The sequence below is a fragment of the Meles meles genome, chromosome 1, assembly GCF_922984935.1.
Source record: "Meles meles chromosome 1, mMelMel3.1 paternal haplotype, whole genome shotgun sequence".
In the NCBI taxonomy this organism is placed as follows: domain Eukaryota; kingdom Metazoa; phylum Chordata; class Mammalia; order Carnivora; family Mustelidae; genus Meles; species Meles meles.
In genome coordinates, this window is record NC_060066.1 from 174,859,298 (window position 1) to 174,880,742 (window position 21,445).

The following is a 21,445-nucleotide window of genomic DNA, read 5'->3' on the forward strand; positions in this document are numbered from 1 at the left end:
ATGGAGCAAAACAAAACTACAGAGAAATGGAAAATGGGTGTATAAAATTTAATAACAAAGGGTCAACAGGCAGCCACATCCATCCTCATCATTCATCCTCTCCACCCCTCAAGTCCTTTCTAACTTTATAAATTTGAGTACCGTCAAGGTTGGTTGCACAAAAGGGTCCAAAGCAGCCCTTGGGAAGCACTATACCTCAAATGTGGAATATGACTCAGATACAAAACTCAGCACCTCTTTCATATAAGGAAAAAAAAGTGGAGAAACTTGGTTAAAAAGAGCTAAAATATTCTCATAGCTGCCTGGGGAGTAGATAGATCTTAATCCTTCCACATAGATGCCTTCGGATCCACAGGTGATCATTTGGACTAAAACCAAACAGAGTCCATTACTCATTCCCTCTCCGGCTCTTCTTGTGGCTTTTCTTAGATCTGAAATGGTAACACATATGAATCATAAATTAACATAAATTTAATAACAGTTGTTCAAGGAGCTAAGCAAGAACTTTTGAGTAAGGTGGGGTATGCTGATACTGATGGGGATAGAGAGGATACCCAATATTCATTAAATGTGCTTGGTGTTATGTCTTAGAGCAACACTGAGTGAGGTATTACTATCCAAAATTTACCACTGAGGAAATGATCTCTGAGAGGTTAAGAGTGCACCTGACAGTGTACAGCATATAGCAATAATTTCTAATTAAAGTTTATCAAAAGAAAGTGATTTGTCCAATGTCACTCAGCTGTTAAGTGTCTGAAGTTGGGATTTAACCACAGGTCTCCTGAGACCAAAGCTCATGCCCACTACCAAAGCTGCAATTCTACAAGGAAAAAACAAAATAACATAAAACAGATACATAATTCTAGTAATTCTCAGGACAATGCGCCAATTTTATAATGCAAAAAAGGGAAATTGCTAAAACAAAATTTCAGGTCTAATTTAGTTGTGTGATTGGAACTTTGATTTCTGATTTAAGAAAAAATTCTTAAAGGTCAGTCCATACCTTTCAGGAGACTTTGAGTGGCTCCTATGTCTGTGACTACGGTGATGACCTGGGGGAAGAAAAGGCCACCGGATGAGTGTTATTCTATCCACCACCACCTCCGCTGTCATTTTCACTTCCCCCAATCCCTTTCATTGGCGTATTTTTTTGGCTTATGCTAGACAAACCTCTTGGTAGCACATTTCTGTGTGTGTTTATGGGGGAGTGTCAGAAGAACTGAATGCACTTCATACACATTCAGGGGTTATGGCTAATTTCACAAACATCACATTGAGTATTTTTATCACTATGTAAGGTCTTATTCCTATAATTTCAGATGAAAGAACTGAAGTTCATCCTTCTTTCAGCAAAGCTTACAGGAGAAAGTAAAGATGTGAACTCTATTCTCACTTCTTTTTAAGGAGGCTAAGCACTTACTGTATTTCTTTAAGACCACCAATAGCAAAAGGCCCAAATGCTGTACCTGGGGACTTGGAGCGGGATCTGTGCCGTCTATCTCGAGATCTGCTGCGGTGACGTCTTGGGCTTTTGCTCCGATGCCTTTCTCGGCGAGGGGAGGGGCTATGGAAATGATTGGTCAGATCCCTTTATCTGACATTATACTCACCACAACAGTACCCTCCCTCCCCAAAGCCCTGTCTTTCATTATAAATCAACCAAAGGCCTACCTCCTCCTTTTAGGAGATCGACTCCGCCTGTACAAAAAGAAAAGAGGAAGAACCTTAGTAGGTGCACTGCAGTTGTAGATTCCAAAAATTGCTCGAATTCTTCACCCATTTTTGTACTCCATGACCTTAGTCCTGTCACTTTTTATTAGCACCCTCCCATTCTATGTCTCTGGTTGGTCATGTGACCTGCTTTTGGCCAGTGGGCTATTTGCAGATGTGATACCAACATGATACTGGAAGGAAATTTGCATCATTGAGCTTGTCTGCTCTTGAATTCTGCCCCTGCCCTGAGACCATGCCTAACCCAGCCTAGAATAAGACACACATACACACAGAGAAGAGAAGAGTTGCCCCATTAATGAGTTGCCTCATTAAAAGCCATCCTATAGTAGCCAATAGACAGATGATCACAAAACAGGTTCGTGAACTTAAACTGCCTATCCAAGCCCAGCTTAAATCACTTACTGCAGACTTATGAACTAAATAAACAGTTACTGTCTGACACGGAGGTTTTGTGGGTTGTTGTTTTATAGCAATTACTGCATTGGGCAAACAGAGGCCAAAGGATAGGGCCTTACCTTCTGGGAGACCGGCTCCTACTCCTCCTATAGCGCAATGTGGGAGAACGACGGGGCTTGTCTAAGTCTCGGTAGCTTCTCCGGCGGTGATCAGGTGATGGCACTCTCTCCAACTGGAAAAGAAATGTATAGTAGGTCAGTGATAAGCACAGACTTACAGAGAACCACTTGGGGACATACGCGCTCCTTATCCTGTCCCAAATTCTACCTTCAAGTGACTTTAAACACAATGAATACACAGATAACCCCAAGGACAAAAAGAACTACCAAATAAAAAAACTGAACTGTTTCCAGTATTCTCACTATTGTTCTAGTGTTGGTACCATTATTCTGGGACTTTGTGAGAAGAATGCAACTGTGAGAAGAATCAGAGCTAAGTAATTGTGCATTTCGCCTTCAGAAGCTAGATTTTCAATGTGAAAGGAGATACAGATGTAAAATCAGTAAGATTGTATAAAGTGTATTTTAATTTTAAAACTTTCCTCTGGGTCTGCCAACTCTAGAGACCAAGAAATGCTGACCAAACCATATCAGTGAGCATTTATAGTGCCCAGATTCTGGTATCTTAAGTATCATTTTCCCTGTAAATGAAACCAAGGGCTCCCTGGAAAAATGGCTAATTTCAGGTTGGGGACAGCAGCTTACAAAACATGAACTGAACATACATCAGAAGACAAGGTGTCTGAGACTATGATGATTCTATCAGTCTCATGTGTCAACTTGGGTACCGCCCTCCATTGGCCAAAAAGGGGACGACAATTTTCAGCATCAACAAGGACTATGATGGTTCAAAAACACATCCAATCTGCTTAAATCCTTGAGTTTATAATGTTACCAAGGACAAAAGCTCATCACACTGGGAGGATACTACGGAGTCAGCTCATTATTTAAAAAATGATTGAGAAATAATCCAATATTTACCTTTTCTGTATCAACTGTACCTATGAAAAACTAAATACTGATTTAGGAGATTTCTCTTTATAGCAGTGTTATAGGTAACAAATGATTTAAAAAAAAAAAAAACAAAACCAAAGAACTAGAATATCACCATTTCACAACCCCTAACGGGTCTAGGCAGAGATCATCTAGGCATAGTGGCTCCTAATACAACAAAAAGAGAGGCAGGCTTTGCTCACCCTGGGGGGAACAGACATCAGTACTATGAAGTAGTGTTGCTCTACTCCAAAGCCTACAAAAACCTCAAATGCAATTAAGCTTCCAGCTCTTAAGAATTAGTTTACAGAAGGTAACAAGGGACAAGTGAACATGGTAAGTGACTTCACAGGGACACAATAAAAAAAAAAAACAGATTGTAAAAATCTGTACAGAATAATATGACTTGATTTATGGGCCACTCAAACTATTAAAAAATATAGGACAATTGGGGAAATGTGAATATTTTTTTCCTTGTTTCAAGTTTTATTTAAATTCCAGTTACAGTATGATTTTAGTTTCGATACTGAGTATTTGATTTTAAGAAATTACTGTTGATGTGGGGGTGACAAGCGGTACCATGTTTAGATCTTTTCTGAAATATGAATGCAATATATGATGGTTCTGATCTGTGTCAAGAAAATTTTGGGGTGGGGACAATTTGGTACAGAAATAAGTAAAATGGCTGAGTTGATATTATAGAGGCTAGACAATGGGTAAAGGGAGGCACATTCTCTCCACTTTGGTAAGTGACTGAAATTTTCCATTAAAAAAAGGAAAAACAGAATGCCTACTTTTGGTTCACTCACCACGGAAGAGCACCTCAGCATTGTTTGGCTTTAAATTTATGAACCAAGATAATGCTTCCTTTTGCACTCACCTTGAAGGGAGCCTAATGGCTCAGAGCTACACTTCCCATTTACATCCAGTATCCACAAACCGGCATTTCTTATATTCCCCCCTAGCTTTTTGGGATACATAGAATAGTTTCAGATCCTTCTTTTCTAACCATATGTATTTCCTCATTATCATATACTTTTCATAACAGCTGTGGCTAATAGTCTGTTGAGTTGATGATAGTTTACCTGACTGCTCCCTGACAGCTAGGTTGCTTTCAGCTTTTCAGCATTTTAACTAGTAAAGAACATGATCATGCAGTAGGTTTTTCTCTCCCCCTAAACTAAGCCTACTCCTTAGGATAGGTTCAACTCTGAACAGTATCATTTTTGTTCCAAGTATTTTAATAGCTAACAGCTGTGAGTCAATTGTAATGTCCCAATGTATGTGAAGGGCTTTATATGTATCGTCCAATAATCATAAAATCCTAAGAGAAAGGTATCATTCTCCTTGCTTTACAAAGGAAAAGACTGACATTAATTTGCACAAGATTATGCACAGCTGAGATTTAACTCCAATGCCTATACTCTTAACGATAAATACTGTATTTTTTGGCTAAAGTTAAAAATTAAACTGTAAACAAAACAGGGAAGGATCATTCTCCCATCCCCTCCCCATAATTATCCCTCCTTCAGCCCTTAAGCTCCCAGGTACCTGACCTTCTCATCCTCCTCTTCCTCCTCTTCACTGGACTCCACATCATCCATGTCCTCTTCTAGAGCGCTAACCCGGGGCTCCAGCTGCTCAGCTTCCTCTAGCACATAGCGTTTCTACAGAAAGTATGATGAGAGTCAGGGGGCCTTGTTCACTATTCTTAATATGGCATACATATGGCATATGGCAAAACTTACCAAATTGTATGCACTTTAAATTTGTGTTGTTTAATGTATGTCAATTGTACCTTAATAAAGCCATTTAAAAGAAAAAAAAAAACAACCCTTGTTCAAATGAAATCTCACTCTCAAGCTCAATATGTAATTAGAGAAAAAAGGCGCTACTCTGGTTGGAATATGTGGGCCTGTCTCTTATTCCTCTCAGCAGCCTTAAAACAGTCCCACAGAGTAGTTTAAAGACCACTGAAGTAGCCTAATTTCCCCATTTTATAGATGGGAAAAGAAAACCAGGTTCCACAGCTAGTCAGCTATAACAACAGAAACTTAATCTTCTTATTCCCTGCTCCATCATCTCTCCATTATAAATCATTCATTCCCTTTCTCCTTTGGTAACCTACTGTATCATTTTTCCCTTTGTATTTTACAACAGTAGTTTTAAAATAATACTCTGCAAAACCTATTCCTGAAAGGCACTTCATGGATAATCATTTATTACTAGGAAAAGGAGCAGGGTTATAAAGGTGACATTTAAGGGGTTAAGATCTTGTCTACTATTCCTGACCCTCTTATCTGTTTTACATCCTACAATTTCCTTCATATAACATTTTAAACAAGAAAGTCTTCCTGTGTTACTCACTTTTAAAGCCCTACCCTTCACATACTTTATCTGTTTTCCTCTCCCAATCACCTTTTTCATACATTAAAAAGACTACTTATTAAGATGACCCTTGGGGTGGGGGGAGGAGGACCCCTGACATCCCTGGGCTTCAGTGTTTTATTGTGTATGTGTACTTGTCTGTCTCCCTGTCTTGGGGAGAGAAGGGCGACTCTGATAAGAGACCTTTCTCTCTTACCTGTAGCCGGGGTAGAATGATGTCACAGACTCTCTCACTGTGGAGCAGTTCATCAATAAACTCATCTACATGCATCAGTTCAAACTCTGGAAGAACAATCATAAGCTCAGGCAACTTGGAAATAAGTTTATATAGCCAACAAGTAAAAGAAGTGTAAGTCTCTATATGCAAAATGTCTATATAAAAAAAGTACGTGGTATAGAAAGTGTGAATCCTCTGCAGCTTTCCTTCCCTGCGCATTTACTAGTAAAGCCATTCAGTCTGGCAGTTGGGATTACTGACAGACGTGGGCTCAAACTACGCCGTTCATAGCTTTGTCATCATCACTTACCTTCATTCAGCTCACCTTTACTGAGGGCATCTATATGCCCTCCTCCTTGGAGCTGGGCATAAAAGAATGAATGAAGCTGTCCCAATTAGCAGGAGACACAACACAAAAGGAAGCACAAACAGTTCTGAATTGTATAGGGATTATGTTCTTTTTTTTTTTTTTAAGACTTTTTTTTTTATTTGAGAGAACATGAGCAGCAGGGAGGGGTAGAGAGGAAGAAGCAAACTGAGCAGGGAGCCTGATGCAGGACTCGATCCCAGGACCCTGGGATCATGACCTGAGCCGAAGGCAGACGCTTAACTGACTAAGCCACCCGGGCACCCAGGGCTGATGTTCTTGAACAGATCCTGTAAGTCAAGTACAACTTCTCATGTGAACACACAGTGTTTCTAAATATAGAGCATGTACCTTATATGGTAAATGAAGTAATAGCTTTTCAGAATTTTTATGGTAAACATTACCTTAGTTCAGTGGTTCTCAAACAGGGGTTAACTTTGCCACGCACAACTAGTAGGGTTGCTACTGGCATCTAGTGGATAGAGGCCAGGGATACGGCCAAATATCCTACAAGGTGCTGGACAGCTCCCCACAACAAAGAATCATCTGGATCAAATTATCAATAGGTTGAAAAATCCCATCTCAATTTAACATACTATAAACATAAGTAACTTCATTATGGCCATGACCACAGCCATCTTGTTCACCATCTTATTTCCATTACATAGCACAATACCTGGCATCACACTGGCACTTAATAAGTGAGTAAAAGTTTACAGTAAAATACCGAATTCTTGACCTTCTGCTTAATGTTACATGTAGAGGTAAAAGGCAAATGTTACTAATCTGTTATGACACTCAGAAGAAAAAGGTTTTGATTGCATTACACTAAATCCCCTTCTACCACAAAAAAGATCTTTGTAAAATATATGGAGCTGCCCCCTTTGGATATACTTACTATTTTTCAGTAGGATCCCTACATAAGTATGAGTATACTTAATCTATACTATGGTGAATAGTACAGCACTAGAAAAGAGGCCATTAAAAATAACCGCAATGATGGAACGTATGGAAAACTAACTTTGGGAGGTTTTGGGAAGGCTTTTCAGAGGTCATTATCATATGGGACGGAGCACATGTGGAGGGAGCACATAATGCAAGGCTGGGATTGACATAAGATGCAGCTGGAAAGGTAGGCAGACGGGTAGATTGGGTAAGACCAACAGGAAGCTAGGAGTCTAATGGAGTACTCCATGCAGCAGAGGGAGAAACTGAAATGAAGACAGTAACAAGGATGAAGAGCATTCACAAGGTATGTGAAGATAGAGATATTGATGAAATAAAAGCTGGTTCAGGGAGGAAGGTCCAAACAATTGATACCATACTCACCCCCATTTCGGTTCTGGCTCTTGATTTTTCGATAGTCGTTGTAGAGAGGCTCTAAGTACTTATAGCAATCAATTGCAGTACCTGTCAGCCTCATGTAAAGTGCTCCCAACATACGCACGTACCTGACAGAGGACAGCAAAACAATAAGCCATCCTAAAAAGTTCTTGTTCTTGAGTTTCATACCTGGCTTTTCTCATGACAGCAGTGGATTTACAAGTTTTTTCTCTTCTTTGGCAGATGAGAGAACTGCAATTTTAGAGGAACATGAGGCAGCGAAAGGTAAAATATGGAGACCTGGGTTACAAGTTCCCATTCTACCACTTACTGGCTATAGGAACTTGGGACATGTTGCTCAACTTTCAGAGACTATTATATCTTATATAACATGAAGATTATGTTATATCTATTTACCTCATAGAATTACTGTGAGAATCAAATGAGATACTGAATTTAATAACATATAAGGTACGTTTACTTAACACTACAAGAAATAATACATATAGATGTGAATATATAAACTCTTGCTAGGCAGCACAGCATGCTGGTTCTGAAAAAAAAAAAAAAAAAAAAAAGTCAAAGTCTTTTGGGTTACAATTCTGATTCCGTTACTTACTGGCTTTGTTACATTAGGCAAGTTACTTGCTATCTCAGTCCTTGTAAAATGGAGATAATAGTGCCTAATTTGCTGGCCTGGTTTAGTGAGAAATCTATGTAAAGCGCTAAGCACAGCATACAGCACATAGTAAGTGCCAAATACGAGCTATTCTCTAGCTGTTAATGTTTTATAAGATTTCCTTTTTCTTTTCTCCTCTATCCAACTACCTGGTCAAATTCTCCACTTAGAATAATAAGTGGACATCTGAAACTGAATAGTTTCTTTATATGACAAACAGAATGGAGTAGAAAAGAATCTGAAGCCAGCTTTGCCACTTAGCTGTTTGACCTTGAGGAAATTACTTCATCTGTGCCAAGTTTCCTCCTCTGTTTAACAGGGATAATAATTTTGTGGGGTTGTTGTGAAGGTTAAATTATTACATGTAAATCCCTTAGAGGGTAGCACATAATCTATCTGCCTCCTGTACTTGTCTGTGAACTCCTTGAGAATAAAAAATAAAAGAATATGAGCAGCAGATATTTTCAGAGTATTTGCCATGCAATAGGCCCTGTGTTGTGAGATATACAGCACTATCTTCTTTAACCGTCAGAACAATCTTGAAATGGTTTCATCATCTCCAGTTTACAAGTAAAGAAAGTAAAGCTCACAAAATGTAACTTCTCCAAGGTCACAGTAAGTCTGGACATGGCTGGACATGAGCCTGGACACGAACCTCCACGTACACCAAAGTTTTCCCACTTATCTATTCCCTTATGTAGTTTCTTCATCTTTGAGCATCCAGTAATACCAACATACTAGGCACTCACTTGTGCTTAATATATGTTCAGTGAACTTGTGAAATGCTTTTTGGGGGTGAGGGGTAGTTATGAGGACTGAGAATGTAACAGAGAAGATCAATACAATCAGAACACGCAAAATAACAAGATACATTGCTTTCACTCCTCTTAACCAAAGCCAAATTCTGAAATTGAACAATCTGAAGCTTTTATATTGAAATTGAAGCTTTTATATTAGTGAATCAACATTTTACTCACTTGAAATCTTCATTTTTGATAAACTCTACAATGATATCCTTCTCAGGCTGAATCTGAAGCATCTTCAAGGTCAAACACAGAAAGGGAGTTGGCTTTATGTTGCCACCATAGACACCACCCACAAACCTCAACTCCATGGCTTTATCGACTACAAGTTCAGCTGAAAAGAAAAGCAAAAACAGATAAAGTGGCATCTCAAACACATTAGGGCCAAGCTTATCCCAGTCTGAAGTAGTGATAAGCTAGTTCAAGCTTTGGTGCTCCTGAATACTAATCAACAATTTAATATAAGAACAACTATGTATTAATAGTAACAATAAGAGCAGCCAATATATACTGAAAGATGAGTATATGCCAGATACTCTGCTAAGCATGTCATATTATCTCCTTTAATCTTTGCAATTAGCCATGAAGTTCCTGCACTGAGGCTGTTTTCAGCTAAGGGAAAATGAAGGCTAAGGAAGATTAAGTGACTTGCTCAGGGTCCACAGCCAGAGAGGAGCAGGGACTGCATTTACATGTAAGCAGTTTTAACTTGAGAGTCCATGCCTGTCACCATTATGTTTGGAGAAAAACAGCCAGATTCTGAGTTAAAAGAAACAGTAACAGCAAACGACTCAATAGCTACATAACCTTGGGCAAATGTCATTTATAGAAGGGGGATAATAACCTTACACAATTGTTTTCAAAAGCAAACCCTAGCTGTGTGAACTTAGGGCAAGCCATTTTACCTTCTTTTTTAGACTGTCAGTTCAAATCTGAATAATAAAAGTACAAAGTTTCAGGGCTATAGTGAGAATCAAACTTATAGCCAGGTACTAAATACTGCAGATTTAGGTAGAGGGAAAAGAAGGACAAAATTACTACGTTTACAGAGTTTACAGTCTGGCAAGGTAGAAAGCACTGGAAAAAAATTTTTTTAGGTGTGATGAATAGCTGAAATAAGATGCAGAATGCAATACAATTATAGATCAAGGGAACATAATCCAGCATTGGAGGAAATAGGTCATGAGTTCACTTTTGGACACACTAAGTTGGCATGTCTTGGAATTTAGATCTCAGAGATCTGGGCTGGAGAGGTAAATCTGAAGGCATCTACATATAAGATGTAACTGCAGTGTGGAGATCATCCAAGGAGAGAACTATGTAATGAGAAAAGGTCCCCAAATTTATCCAAAATTGACATGACTCCAAAATTTTAGGGACTCAGAGAAAAACAATATGATGTGTCCATGGACCCAACAGCTAATGGTGGTAGAAACAACAGTACAGGCACAGGAGTAGTTAACAGAGGTTAGCAACTAGCACCACCACTACAACTGCTGAGTACTTCTTAAAATATATACCTGTAACCATACCAAATGCTTTTTATACTTTATGGCATTTAATCCTTACAGCAGCCTTTTGGGATGGGCATTATATTTCGTTTTACAGTAGAGTAAAACAGTAGTAAAACTAGTAGGTTCACTAGGATAACAGAACTACTAAAATGCAGAGCCAGAATTCAAAGACTGAAGCATTCTCTGAAGAACCCATATTTGTATTAAGGCCCGAACGTGGAAATACTGCAAATGGTCCAGATTTAGGGACAGTAAGACCCTGAATTGGGTTTCGGGTATGTTAAAGTTCCTTTAAGAACTTCAGAGTCCCTGAGTGTTTGGGAACTCTGCAGATTACATTAAACATGGAAACCCCCAGAGAACCCAGCACAGTCACGCTTTAGAATAAGGCAGCAGTAGACTGTGTCTCCGAAGCTCAACACAAAACTACGCACATAGTAGGTACTCAGATTTTTCCGAATGACTGGCAGATTCCCCTCCAGTCACACCCGGGAGCCAGTTCCAGTGGCTCCCAGTTAGAACTGGGCCACAAGGCGGGGGCGGGGGGGGTGTCCGCGCGCTGCCGCTCACCCGTCAGTCCAAAACACTCCTCTTTCCAGTACTTGGACTCATAGATTCGCGTCCGAATGATCTTCTCCACCAGATACTGAGGATTGGTGCCGTGGATGCTGTGCGCATCCTTCACCGTACGGTTCGCCATTTTAGAACGCCTTCAGTTCTATTTCCGTCGGGTTCTTCAATGCGTCACATCCAGGTTAAAAAAACATCTAAGGGACTGAGAAGCGTGGAGAAAGTCGCTCTAGTGCACTCGGGCCACCATCTTGGTACCGGAAATGCTGCAAGGAAAGGAACTTCCCTCCGCGAACGGCGTCGCCGACCGAATCAATAATGGCCGCTGCACGTCGGCGGACGTACGACGTGCATTCCCTACCTTGTGGGCGGGGCTGAGGGGCGGGGCTGAAGGACTGGCTGGTGACGGAACGCGGGGACAGCGTGGGGGCGGAGCCACGACGTTTGGCGCGAAATTTTCTTTTCTCCACCTTCTTTCCTAGCTAGGCGCCGGCTTTGACTCCGGCGTTCGGCCAGTGGCTGTAAGAGGAGTCCAGCGGGGGCAGGTTAGAGTTGCTGCGGCTCCACGAACTTTTGGAGCTGAGACGGTGGGAGCAGAGGGCTTCGGCGCCTGGTGAGTGTGGCATTACGGGGCTGGAGGGGAATCTGAGCCGGCGAGACTGGAGAAGTTCTCTGTGGACTCAGGCATTGATTGATTCATTCAGCAGATATTTACTAAGCCCCTGTTAAGTGCCAGGTACTGTTCTAAGCCCATGCTCCTAATGCTTCCACATCCCGATTTGTAAAAGGCTTCCCGCTTCGCGGGGGACTGAGAGGTTGCAGTTCGGGAAACCGGAAGCCAACAGAGAAGCGTGAGCATCCCTGCCCCCAACGCCCTGAGATTCCCATTGATGATCTTAACCATCCCTCCTATCTGCTTTGACCTTGTGAAGCTTTTCCGTCTTTTTCTCCTTTGAGGCGTCGTGAACCAAGCACCACAGGAAAGGCAGAACAGCAGAAGTTATTACCCCCATTTTTCGGATGTAGCAATTGAGCCCAGAGAGACTTGTCTAGGTCGATATTTATGAGTAAGAGGCCTGGCTCCCACCCGTCTCCCCGGTGAGCTCCCTTAACTGCGGGACTTTCATCCACCTTCTTTCTAGAAGAGAAGTCTAAAGGCATGTCTTCTACTTCCTTCAGTCTAACCCTAGAGTAGAAGCGCCTTCTAATTTTCATAATTGGAAAAAGTACTGGACTTAGAGGCATAAGGTGTGAGATTCTTATCGTGGTCTACTGTCTGTGAAACTGCAATGATTAGATATGTCAGTTTTCGATTTTAGTTGTCTGTAAAAATGGTACCCTCTTCGGTGCTGGTATGGGGTACTTGTGAATGCCAACGGAGGTTTCCGATGTGAGAGCACCATTTACCAGGTCTTTCTGCAACGGTTTTTAACGTAACAGAGGGTAATATGTGATTGTTAGAAGGTTTATAAAAGCCTGAAATTAAGTGCAAAATTTTGTGTGAATTGTGAGTTTCCCAACATTCCTCAAATTCTTTTTTTTTTTTTTTTAAGATCCACTGTCTCTTACAAATAAATGCAAGGGATTAACGGAGTGAGGAAGTGAATTTGCCATTTTGCATTTTCCCACTTAATCCAAGAATAGTGCCTGGCACACAATGGGTGGTTAATATATGTTGGCTGAATAAAAGAAAGGTTCTATTATTATCCCCATTTTGTGGGTAAGGAAATTGAGGTCCATTTGATTTCCCACTTAGTGGCTGGGAAGCCTAACTTTATTGTAGTAAGCTCACCAGAAGCATGTTCTCTCAGGCATATGTTAACATTATTCATTTTTACACAGGTGTTGTAAGGTGAAGTGGTTTAGAGTCATTGGAATCTGGCTACTCAGGGTTCGAATTAAGACTGTGCCATCCCAAAGCATTGGGACAAGTTAATCATTTTGAAGTGCTCATAGCACTTAACTTTCATTCAGCAAATATTTATTATTGAGAGTCTGTTGTGTACTTAGTATGTACTAGCATTGAACTCGGGTTATTTTGAGCATTAAATGAGATAGAGTTTTGGCTCCATTTTCTGTCATATTGGCTCAGTACATACCTGCTATCATTTTTACCGCAATTCCCTTATATTTTCCTTGGGTGTGGCACCCTGTACTGGGTGGTGTGTCTGTTCTAGATTTCTGGTATCTGCAACAATTAAGAGCCTGTGGGTGGCTATCTCCTTGAAGCAAAGCCTTTGCTCCACCAAGTCAGACCTGCCTTTCCACCCCATTCAACATCCCTCTTGGGTAATTTCTCTGCTAATGGTGGGTGAGATGAAATCCTGGGTCCTGAAGTAAGAAAGTAGGGTAACAGTACAAAGAGGCTCGACATCCCTATGCTGCCTCTATAGAAGGATTCTTGATTGTTTGAACTCTTCATTGAAAAATAACTAAATACCGGCAAGTGCATATATCATAAATGTACCGGTTAATGAACTTTCTTGAAGAGAACATACCTGTGTAACCAGCTTCCAGATAAAGAAACAGGACCAGCATTCCAGAAACATGTCCCTTCCCCACCGTGCTCTCTTTCAGTCACTTAGGTTACCTTCTGTTCTGACTTCTAACACCAGGGGTTACTTTTAACCTATTAAGCTTTATGTGAATGGAATCAATATAGTATGATTTCTTCTGGTGCCTGATTTCTTTAGCTCATTGTTATTTTGTGAGATCCGCCCCCCGCCCCCCCCCCCCCCCCCCCCCCGCGTGTGCATTTGTAGTTGGTTTATTTCATTGCTGTATAAGGCAGCTACAAACATTTTGGTTCATGTCTTTTGATGGTATGTTTTTCTGTTGGGTACATCGTGTTGAAATTGCTGAGTCATAGGATGTGCATATGTTTAGCTTTGGTAGCTACTGCCCATTTTTCAAAGTGGTTTTACCAGCTTAAATGCCTTCCAGCAGTTCTGGAAGGGTTCTGGCTGTTCTATGTCTTTTCTACACTTGCTACTGCCCTAATGATTTTTAAAACCAGTTTGTTTTTCATTCATTCATTCATTCACCTATTTTATTGCCAAGTCCTAACCTAATCTCTAGGAATGCTGTTACAAACAAGATAGACAAGGTCCCAAGATCCGTGCTTTTGGAAGTTAACATTCTAGGGTAGGAAGTACAATAAATAAGAAAGTAATGTTATTGCTTTGATCATAGGGTGGTATAATGAAATATGACCCCGAGGGACAGTATAAAATGGTGTGAGGGTAAATTTCCATTGGGTATCAGTGAAGGCTTATCTGAGAAAGTTTTGTTGAGGTGGGGACATGAGCTATCCCTGAAAAGACATGCAAAAAGAGAGAACAGCAATGGTGTAGTAAGTCTGAGGGCACAACAACCTTGGCCTTTTTGAGGTTTGGAAAAGCAGGCCTGGAGCAGAGTGCTAGACCAGGGTGAGGCAGGTTTTATGTCCAAGCCCAGATAGTCTCTCTTGCAATATCCCTACTTGCTCAGCTTAGGGTAAATCACCCACCCTTGTACATATATGTCCATGTACTGGTCTCATTGAACACAGTGCATGGTCTAGAAAGGGAATGTTAAATTTTATCCTGGAGTGGTTTTTGAAGGAGGATGCCTCTGGATTTAAGAGTTGAGAGCATGGATTTGATTTTCTTAGGTATACATGAGAACCTTATAGGAATGGCGTTAGTCCTTCTGTTTGCCAATTTGGGGTATGAAAACATGAGATTGTTCCGGTGTAGTCAAGTATCATAGTGGAAGTGACAAATCAGGTATTTATCCTATAATTAGATTATGTAGGAGTTGTAGACAGTTTTCTGGGAGATAACCCATTTGCTACAAAGCACTCTCAGTGATTTTCCAGTTTTGTTTCGTTTTTTTAATGGCAGAGTTTAGTGAGAATTGTAATTGATTTACATCTTTTGTTCTCTCAGTAGCCTATTTTGCCTGATTGCATTGTGGAAAGGTGAAAAGTTCCAAGTTTACTTCTGACAATACTGTTACCAAGTTTACTTCTGACAGTTTACTTCTGACAGATTATCCATTAAAAGGAATATTTATTGTAAGGTAAGTTAGTGTTATGTATTTCCTCGGATGCTTATTGAAATTCAAACTTCTCCTAAATTTTACCAAACGCTTATTGTAATATAAGAATCCAAATTCATTTTTTACTTGACATGAGTCATTGCTCTTGTTCATTTCTGTGATGTACTTAATTAAAATTAGATTGATTTTAATACTACCATGTTGTGAATTACATAGTACTCTGAATGCTCTTTAAGCAATCATTCAGACATCATTTGTAAGCTGTGTATTTACTAATGACTTAGCATTTTTTCTTCTTTTTGCTAATTAGTTTCCTCAAAGTAGATTAAAAAATACCTTTTTTAAAAGCAGAAAATCTTGTAGGTCAGAATGTTCCTGAGTAGAGAATAAGACATAATGCTGCCGAACTTCAGGAAGCAAGGTTGTTTAATCAGGATATCAATATGCTAGTAAAATTCTGTTGTTTTCAACACAGACTGAAATTTTTGTTCATCTATCAGTAATTCAGAGTAATTCTGTCAGACAGATTAAAGAAAAAATTCTTTAACCCTGGTTTCGTCAAATATTAGCTCCCATAAAAACAGCAGTTAATTTAGAGGAAAGATTTATTATCTTAATAACTTAAACGTAAGATAATAGATTAGCATTATTAGGACTAATAGATTACAGTTTTCAAATTATAAAGAGGATTGTCAGATATGATTGGATTTTTCATTCACATTTCTGTTTTTGTCAGTAAAAGTGTCTTTTTTTTCCCCATATACTTTTTTTTTTAAAGATTTTATTTATTTATTTGACAGACAGAGATTTCAAGTAGGCAGAGAGGCAGGCAGAGAGAGAGAGAGGAGGAAGCAGGCTCCCTGCTGAGCAGAGAACCCAATGCGGGGCCGATCCCAGGACCCTGGGATCATGACCTGAGCTGAAGGCAGAGGCTTTAACCCACTGAGCCACCCAGGTGCCCCTTCCCCATATACTTTAATATAAGCATTTCTTTTCAGTGACTCATAACTACTGACAGCTAGGGCCTGTCAGCTGCAGAGGAAATACCCCTTTTAACTGCCAGAATGGTTTTGTTTTTGTCTTTAATTTAACATAATTGTAATGATATACTTGATAAAACATCTTGCTGTTCCTTTAAATGCCTCTTGCATGTTTTTGTGTCTATCCCTTGGAATCCCTCACTTAATTTTATCTTATCAGGGATGTCTGGGTGGCTCAGTTGTTTAAGTGTCTGCCTTCAGCTCAGGTCATGATTCCGGAGTCGGGAATCAAGCCCCCGTCAGGCTCCTTGCTCATCAGGGAGTCTGCTGCTCCCACTGCTTGTGCTCTCCCTCTCTTTTTCTCTCTGTCAAATAAGCAAATAAAATCTTAAAGAAAAAATTAAAAAAAAATGTTACCAATAGCTACTTACTATTCAATATTCAGTTTAGAAAACCCCTATAGGGTTTTCTAAAACCCTATAGTCTCTCTGGGTCCATCTCTTGGCTTTTCACACTACTAGTTGTCCCTTAGTGCATTTATATTTTATCCCTATATTGATTATAAGTGTTGTGAAGATACGAACAACCGTATATCACTTTTAGTTTCAAGTTGTTAGATGTTTAATACCTATCATTGTGCCTTGTAGCTAGCTGGTACTTCTAAAAACTTACAGTTTCTTTTCCTACATATTGACCCTGCATAAGAAGAGGTAAGGCATAGTACAAGATATATGCAGATGATAATATAGACAACAAATTGTCTATGTTCAATCTTAATGAAGTTTGACTTTTCTCAAAGAAGATGTTTTCTAAAATCTACGGGAATGTAATGGGAGCAGAAGAGAAGGCTAAACTCACTGAAGGCAGGACTGTGTGCTAGAATCCATCAGAGCATTGTCATGTTAACTCAGAGTTAGTGACTTCTACACAGGAACCATGGCGTGCTACCCTACAAGGCTGAAGACTAGACAAACTTATTCATGGGTTGGCAAGCCGTCATTGGACCAAAAACTACGCTACTACACCTACAAGTGAGTGTTGGACTCTGTTGGTTGTCCTGGAAATAATAACTTCTCCACGCTAAACTGTCAACTTATATCCAGCCTGTTCCAGTTACTCTAGATTGAGAATCGAGGGACAGTAAATATGAATGGATTATAAGGAGGGATTTTATTTGGTACAACATGATAGCATAAATATAGCAGTGATAGAGGAAGACATGTCAAGTTAATAAAATTTGGTATGTGTGATGATGCTGTGTTTATTTAAAGTGGGGTCTTTGTGTTTCTGCATGATAACGGTAGGATTCACTGTTGTTGCTGTCCTCTCAGCCCTAGAGGTCTCTGAAAACTTTGATACTGTTATTGGGCAGGTTTCATGCTTTGGGAAACCTTTATTCTTTGTCAATAACTAAGAGAGGTTAACATTCATATTAAGGCCTCTGGATTAACCATTCACATTAAAACAGTTCATTCAACCCATTTCATTTCTTCTTGCATATGACCTTATGGGCGAATTGGTTTCCTAGTAGGATACTTGGTCATCCAAGAGAAACTAGGAGATTTTCCAGTTGGAAAGCACTTTCATCTGCCCAGAGGGTACAAAGAGGTGGTCCACCCTAAGTGATATCCTAACATGTTTCTCTCCTTCATAGAGAAATGAGTGTCAAAATGGAAGGTGGTCTGACTGAGATTCATATTCAAGTTGGACAGTTCGTGTTGATAGAAGGGGATGATGATGAAAATCCGTATGTTGCTAAATTGATTGAGTTGTTTGAAGATGGTAAGTTTGGGGCTAGAATGAAAACTATTCCTTATCATGAACAATTGGGAGCTGCAAGATTTTTGATTGCTGATTTCTCTGTTCATAGCTCCATATAGGGTGTGTGCCCTGGATTCTGAGGTGGGGTCATTTAAGCCCTGGCTATACCATCTTATACCTCATAAACTTCTCTACTCATTAGAGCAATATTGGGTAAAAGTGGGATTGGGGGAGTGGTTCAAGAATTTAGCTTTCTCATTATTTTTAGGAATGGGTTAAAATGGTCACTAAGGGGCACCTGGGTGGCTCAGTTGGTTAAACAACTGCCTTCAGCTTAGGTCATGATCCCACTGTCCCAGGATCAAGTCCCGCATCAGGCTCCCAGCTCCACGGGGAGTCTGCTTCTCCCTCTGACCTTCTTGCCTCTTATGCTCTCACTCTCTCCTCCTCTCTCAAATAAATAAATAAAAATTAAAAAAAAAAATGGTCATTAAGGCAGGATTTTTGGAATGGACAAAAGATGAGTTCAAAAGGAAGGGGGAAGAAAAATAGATGATTTGCACTATCATACAGACATCTTTTAATTTTAGCATGAGGAAGTTAGGGGGGGAAATAGGTGATTTGCACTATAATACAGATTTTCTTTAAAAAATATTTTACTTAAAAAAAATTTTTTACTTATTTTTTTGAGAGAGAGTATGAGTTGGGAGGGAGGGTCAGCAGGAGAAAAAGAAGCAGATTCTCTGCTGGGCAAGGAGCCCTACAGGGGGGCTTGATCTGAGAACCCTGGGATTATGACTTGAGCCGAAGGCAGATACTTAACTGACTGAGCCACCCAGGCGCCCCCAGACTTGTCTTTTAATTTTAACATGAGGAAGTTAGTGAAGAATTTTGCAAGTATAACTTTTTTACAAGGGAGGAGGTAAGCTGGATTGGGAAGGTGTATCAGTTGATGTTCAGTCTGGAACACAAAAACACTTTAGACCTGCGTATAGTGTTGAAAAGGCTGTAAGAACAAAAGGTGGTATTTCCCAGAGATCAATAAGTGCAGAAAGCCATTATTTCCCCCTAATGCTGGAGGAACAAAGGGGAAGGTAGAGCCTGCATGTCTGCATTCACAGCCCTCAACTGATTTTCTGAGCTTTTAATGCCCTGCAAAGCAGAGAAGAGTGCAGAAAGGTGGGAATGGGACAGAGTTCTAAAAGGAGGATTAAGAAGAAATGGAAACTACACAAAACTGTGTCTTCCAAAAGCTAGGAGGGGAATGATGTGGCAGTTATTCCTGTGGCAGGTTGTATGCCTACCAGAAGGAACTGATAGGGTGAGAGGATGAAGATATTTCATGTTACAGATATAGGAAGGATATTTGACAAGAAGGGAGGAAAACCTCATCAAAGGAATATCCACCAGGGGGAGCACCTCAGCACTGTGGGCTTTTGTATTTGAGGTCCAGGCTTTGTGTATAGAGTTTGGAGTCCGGGTGGTGCTCCTTTGATGGCTTCAGCCTTTCTCTGAAGATCGCTGGGGAAGAGAAGAGGTGATGAGGGTGGTGGCACTAATGAGCGTATGCCCTTTCACTTGGACCGAATGCTGGTACAGAGTGATGTTAATGGTATATTGCAAAGATAAAGCTAAAAATTACAAGCACATGTTTGTCAGAAGTCACCTCAATGACTGAGGCTTTAGTTTTTGCCAAGATTTTTATTTTGCTGCTTTTTGGTGGCCTCTTTATAGTCACTCATAAGATTTGTTCACTGCCTCTGATTAGAATTTCTCCTCTCAAATGCCTTTTGTAATTTCTTCGAGGACTGATAACCTTACTAGGAAGTCGAGCCAAGTGAGAAGGACATGAATGCTGGGTGGAGTCAGATTGCTCCTGGTTGGTCCTGTAACCTTTGGCAAATTTTTTTAAGGTCCCTGTAACTTGATTAGTTTGTCTGTTAAAGGGAGATAGCCTAGTACCTACCTTGTAGGGTTAATGTGCTGATTAAAAATAATATGTTCATCGAGGTGCCTGGGTGGCTTAGTTGTTAGGCGTCTGGCTTTTGCTCGGATCATGATCCCAGTATTCTGGGCTTGAGCCCTGCATTGAGTTCCCTGCTCGATGGCAAACCTACTTCTCCCTGTCTCAGTCCCCCTGCTTGTGTTTCATCTCACTGTGTCTCTCTCTGTCAAATAAATAACACCTTTAAAAAAATATGTTAATCAAGTATTATCAGGTGCTTAGCACAGTGTCAGGAACACAGGAAGTGCTTAACAAATGTTCTTGCATCTCCCTTTTTCACATATCCCTCCTAGTTTCTGAACCTCATTCTAAGAAACGTGCTCGAGTACAGTGGTTTATCCGTTTCTGTGAAGTTCCTGCCAGTAAACGGCATTTGCTGGGCCGGGAACCGGCTGCACAGGAGATATTCTGGTATGATTACCCTGCCTGTAATAGCAACATTTGTGCTGAGACCATCATTGACCACGTGCAGGTAGGTGATGCTTTGATACTTGGGTTCTATCTTGAAGCTTATTTCTGGCTGCCTCCTGAACTGCATGACCTCAGAAACATTCCTGGCTCTAATTTACCCCACAGAAATGAATTTTTTCCTCTTTGTTATCTTTTCTGCTTGCTGCCTACTTCATCTCAACAAATATTTATCGAGAGTACTTACCATGTGTTAGGAGCCTCCTGGAGGAAGTGACATTTAGGTTGTGACCCAAGGGATAAGCAGGAATTAGCAAATGAATCTCGGTGGGAAATTATATTTAGCTGTGGTTGTGGCAGGCACAAAGCATTGTGAGGCTAGATACGCTTGCTTAAATGAGGACTTCACCTTAAGTGGATCAGTACGAAGGGTGTTAGTTGCTAAGGGCAAACTTGTATTATGGGATTTTGTGATAAATCAGGTTCCAGTGAGCTGCAGGATGAATGCAGACACTGGTTTGGAGACTAAGATACAGGTTATTTCTTGACCTACTTCAGGCCCCCCAAAATAGGGGATCATATGATATGAAGTGTGGTCCCAAGTTTGCTTTAATGGTAGGGCAGAGAGACTTGGGTCTGGCATGACCAGTCAGATTTTTCCAGTCTATGAGTCCAGCATAACATATGCCTCAAAACAATTTGTCTCTGAGTTAAAAGAGTGAATGAGCAAAAGGCAGATATACAAGTTGAAGCAGCAAATGGGTTGATTTAGAAAGGCAGAGAGGGAAGAGGGGTATTTAGATAGGAGCATGATGGGGGAGAGGAGCAGGACTGTGACAAGCCAATCTCAGATAGTGATGGAAAGCCATCTGGAAGAGGACTGAGCACACAGGAAGTAACGTGGGGCCATTTTTAGAATGCCCCCAAAACCAGTGTAATAATCAGATCTTGGGGTAGCAAGGAGCCGTTAGAGACTTGAGCAGGGGAGCATGCTTAGAAAAGTTGTGAGGAGGGGCGCCTGGGTGGCTCAGTCGTTAATCGTCTGCCTTCAGCTCAGGTCATGATCCCAGGGTCCTGAGATCGAGCCCCACATCGGGCTTCCTGCTCAGTGGGAAGCCTGCTTCTCCCTCTCCCACTCACCCTGCTTGTGTTTCCTCTCTCACTGTATCTCTCTCTGTCAAATAAATAAATAAAATGTTTAAAAAAA

General features: G+C 40.6%; 2 protein-coding genes across 3 annotated transcripts in view; one reads left to right on the forward strand and one right to left on the reverse strand.

Annotated features, from left to right (window-relative positions):
* Positions 1–34: 34 nt before the first annotated feature.
* Positions 35–11,340, reverse strand: PRPF38A (pre-mRNA processing factor 38A). The gene is made up of 10 exons (XM_046009817.1): positions 11,044–11,340; positions 9,134–9,293; positions 7,484–7,605; positions 5,767–5,852; positions 4,739–4,849; positions 2,250–2,362; positions 1,672–1,698; positions 1,467–1,564; positions 1,004–1,052; positions 35–431 (listed from the first exon to the last, which is right to left on the reverse strand). The coding sequence occupies exons 1-10, from the start codon at positions 11,171–11,173 to the stop codon at positions 389–391; spliced, it is 939 nt and encodes a 312-aa protein (XP_045865773.1). The 5' UTR covers positions 11,174–11,340; the 3' UTR covers positions 35–388.
* Positions 11,341–11,532: 192 nt separating this feature from the next.
* The window catches only part of ORC1 (origin recognition complex subunit 1), a 30,995-nt gene continuing 21,082 nt past the window's right edge, over positions 11,533–21,445 (forward strand). The window contains exons 1-5 of one of the 2 annotated variants that reach the window (XM_046014688.1): positions 11,533–11,656; positions 14,973–15,105; positions 16,996–17,095; positions 17,719–17,846; positions 20,124–20,302. In XM_046014688.1, coding sequence (XP_045870644.1) covers positions 17,001–17,095; positions 17,719–17,846; positions 20,124–20,302 — 402 coding nt within the window. In that variant the 5' untranslated portion in view covers positions 11,533–11,656; positions 14,973–15,105; positions 16,996–17,000. The remainder of the gene's footprint in view (positions 11,657–14,972; positions 15,106–16,995; positions 17,096–17,718; positions 17,847–20,123; positions 20,303–21,445) is intronic. The other variant, XM_046014696.1, reaches the window with a different exon arrangement.

What these genes read in the sequence shown, in the direction of transcription:
- PRPF38A (XM_046009817.1), bottom strand. Translation starts at nt 11,173, where the DNA reads ATGGCGAACCGTACGGTGAAGGATGCGCACAGCATCCACGGCACCAAT. An exon ending in GAGCCAGAACCGAAATGGGG is followed by an intron (nt 5,853 to 7,483) that starts GTGAGTATGGTA and finishes TTGTTCTTCCAG; the next exon opens with AGTTTGAACTGATGCATGTA. An exon ending in AGGAAGAGGAGGATGAGAAG is followed by an intron (nt 2,363 to 4,738) that starts GTCAGGTACCTG and finishes TTTCTTTTCCAG; the next exon opens with TTGGAGAGAGTGCCATCACC.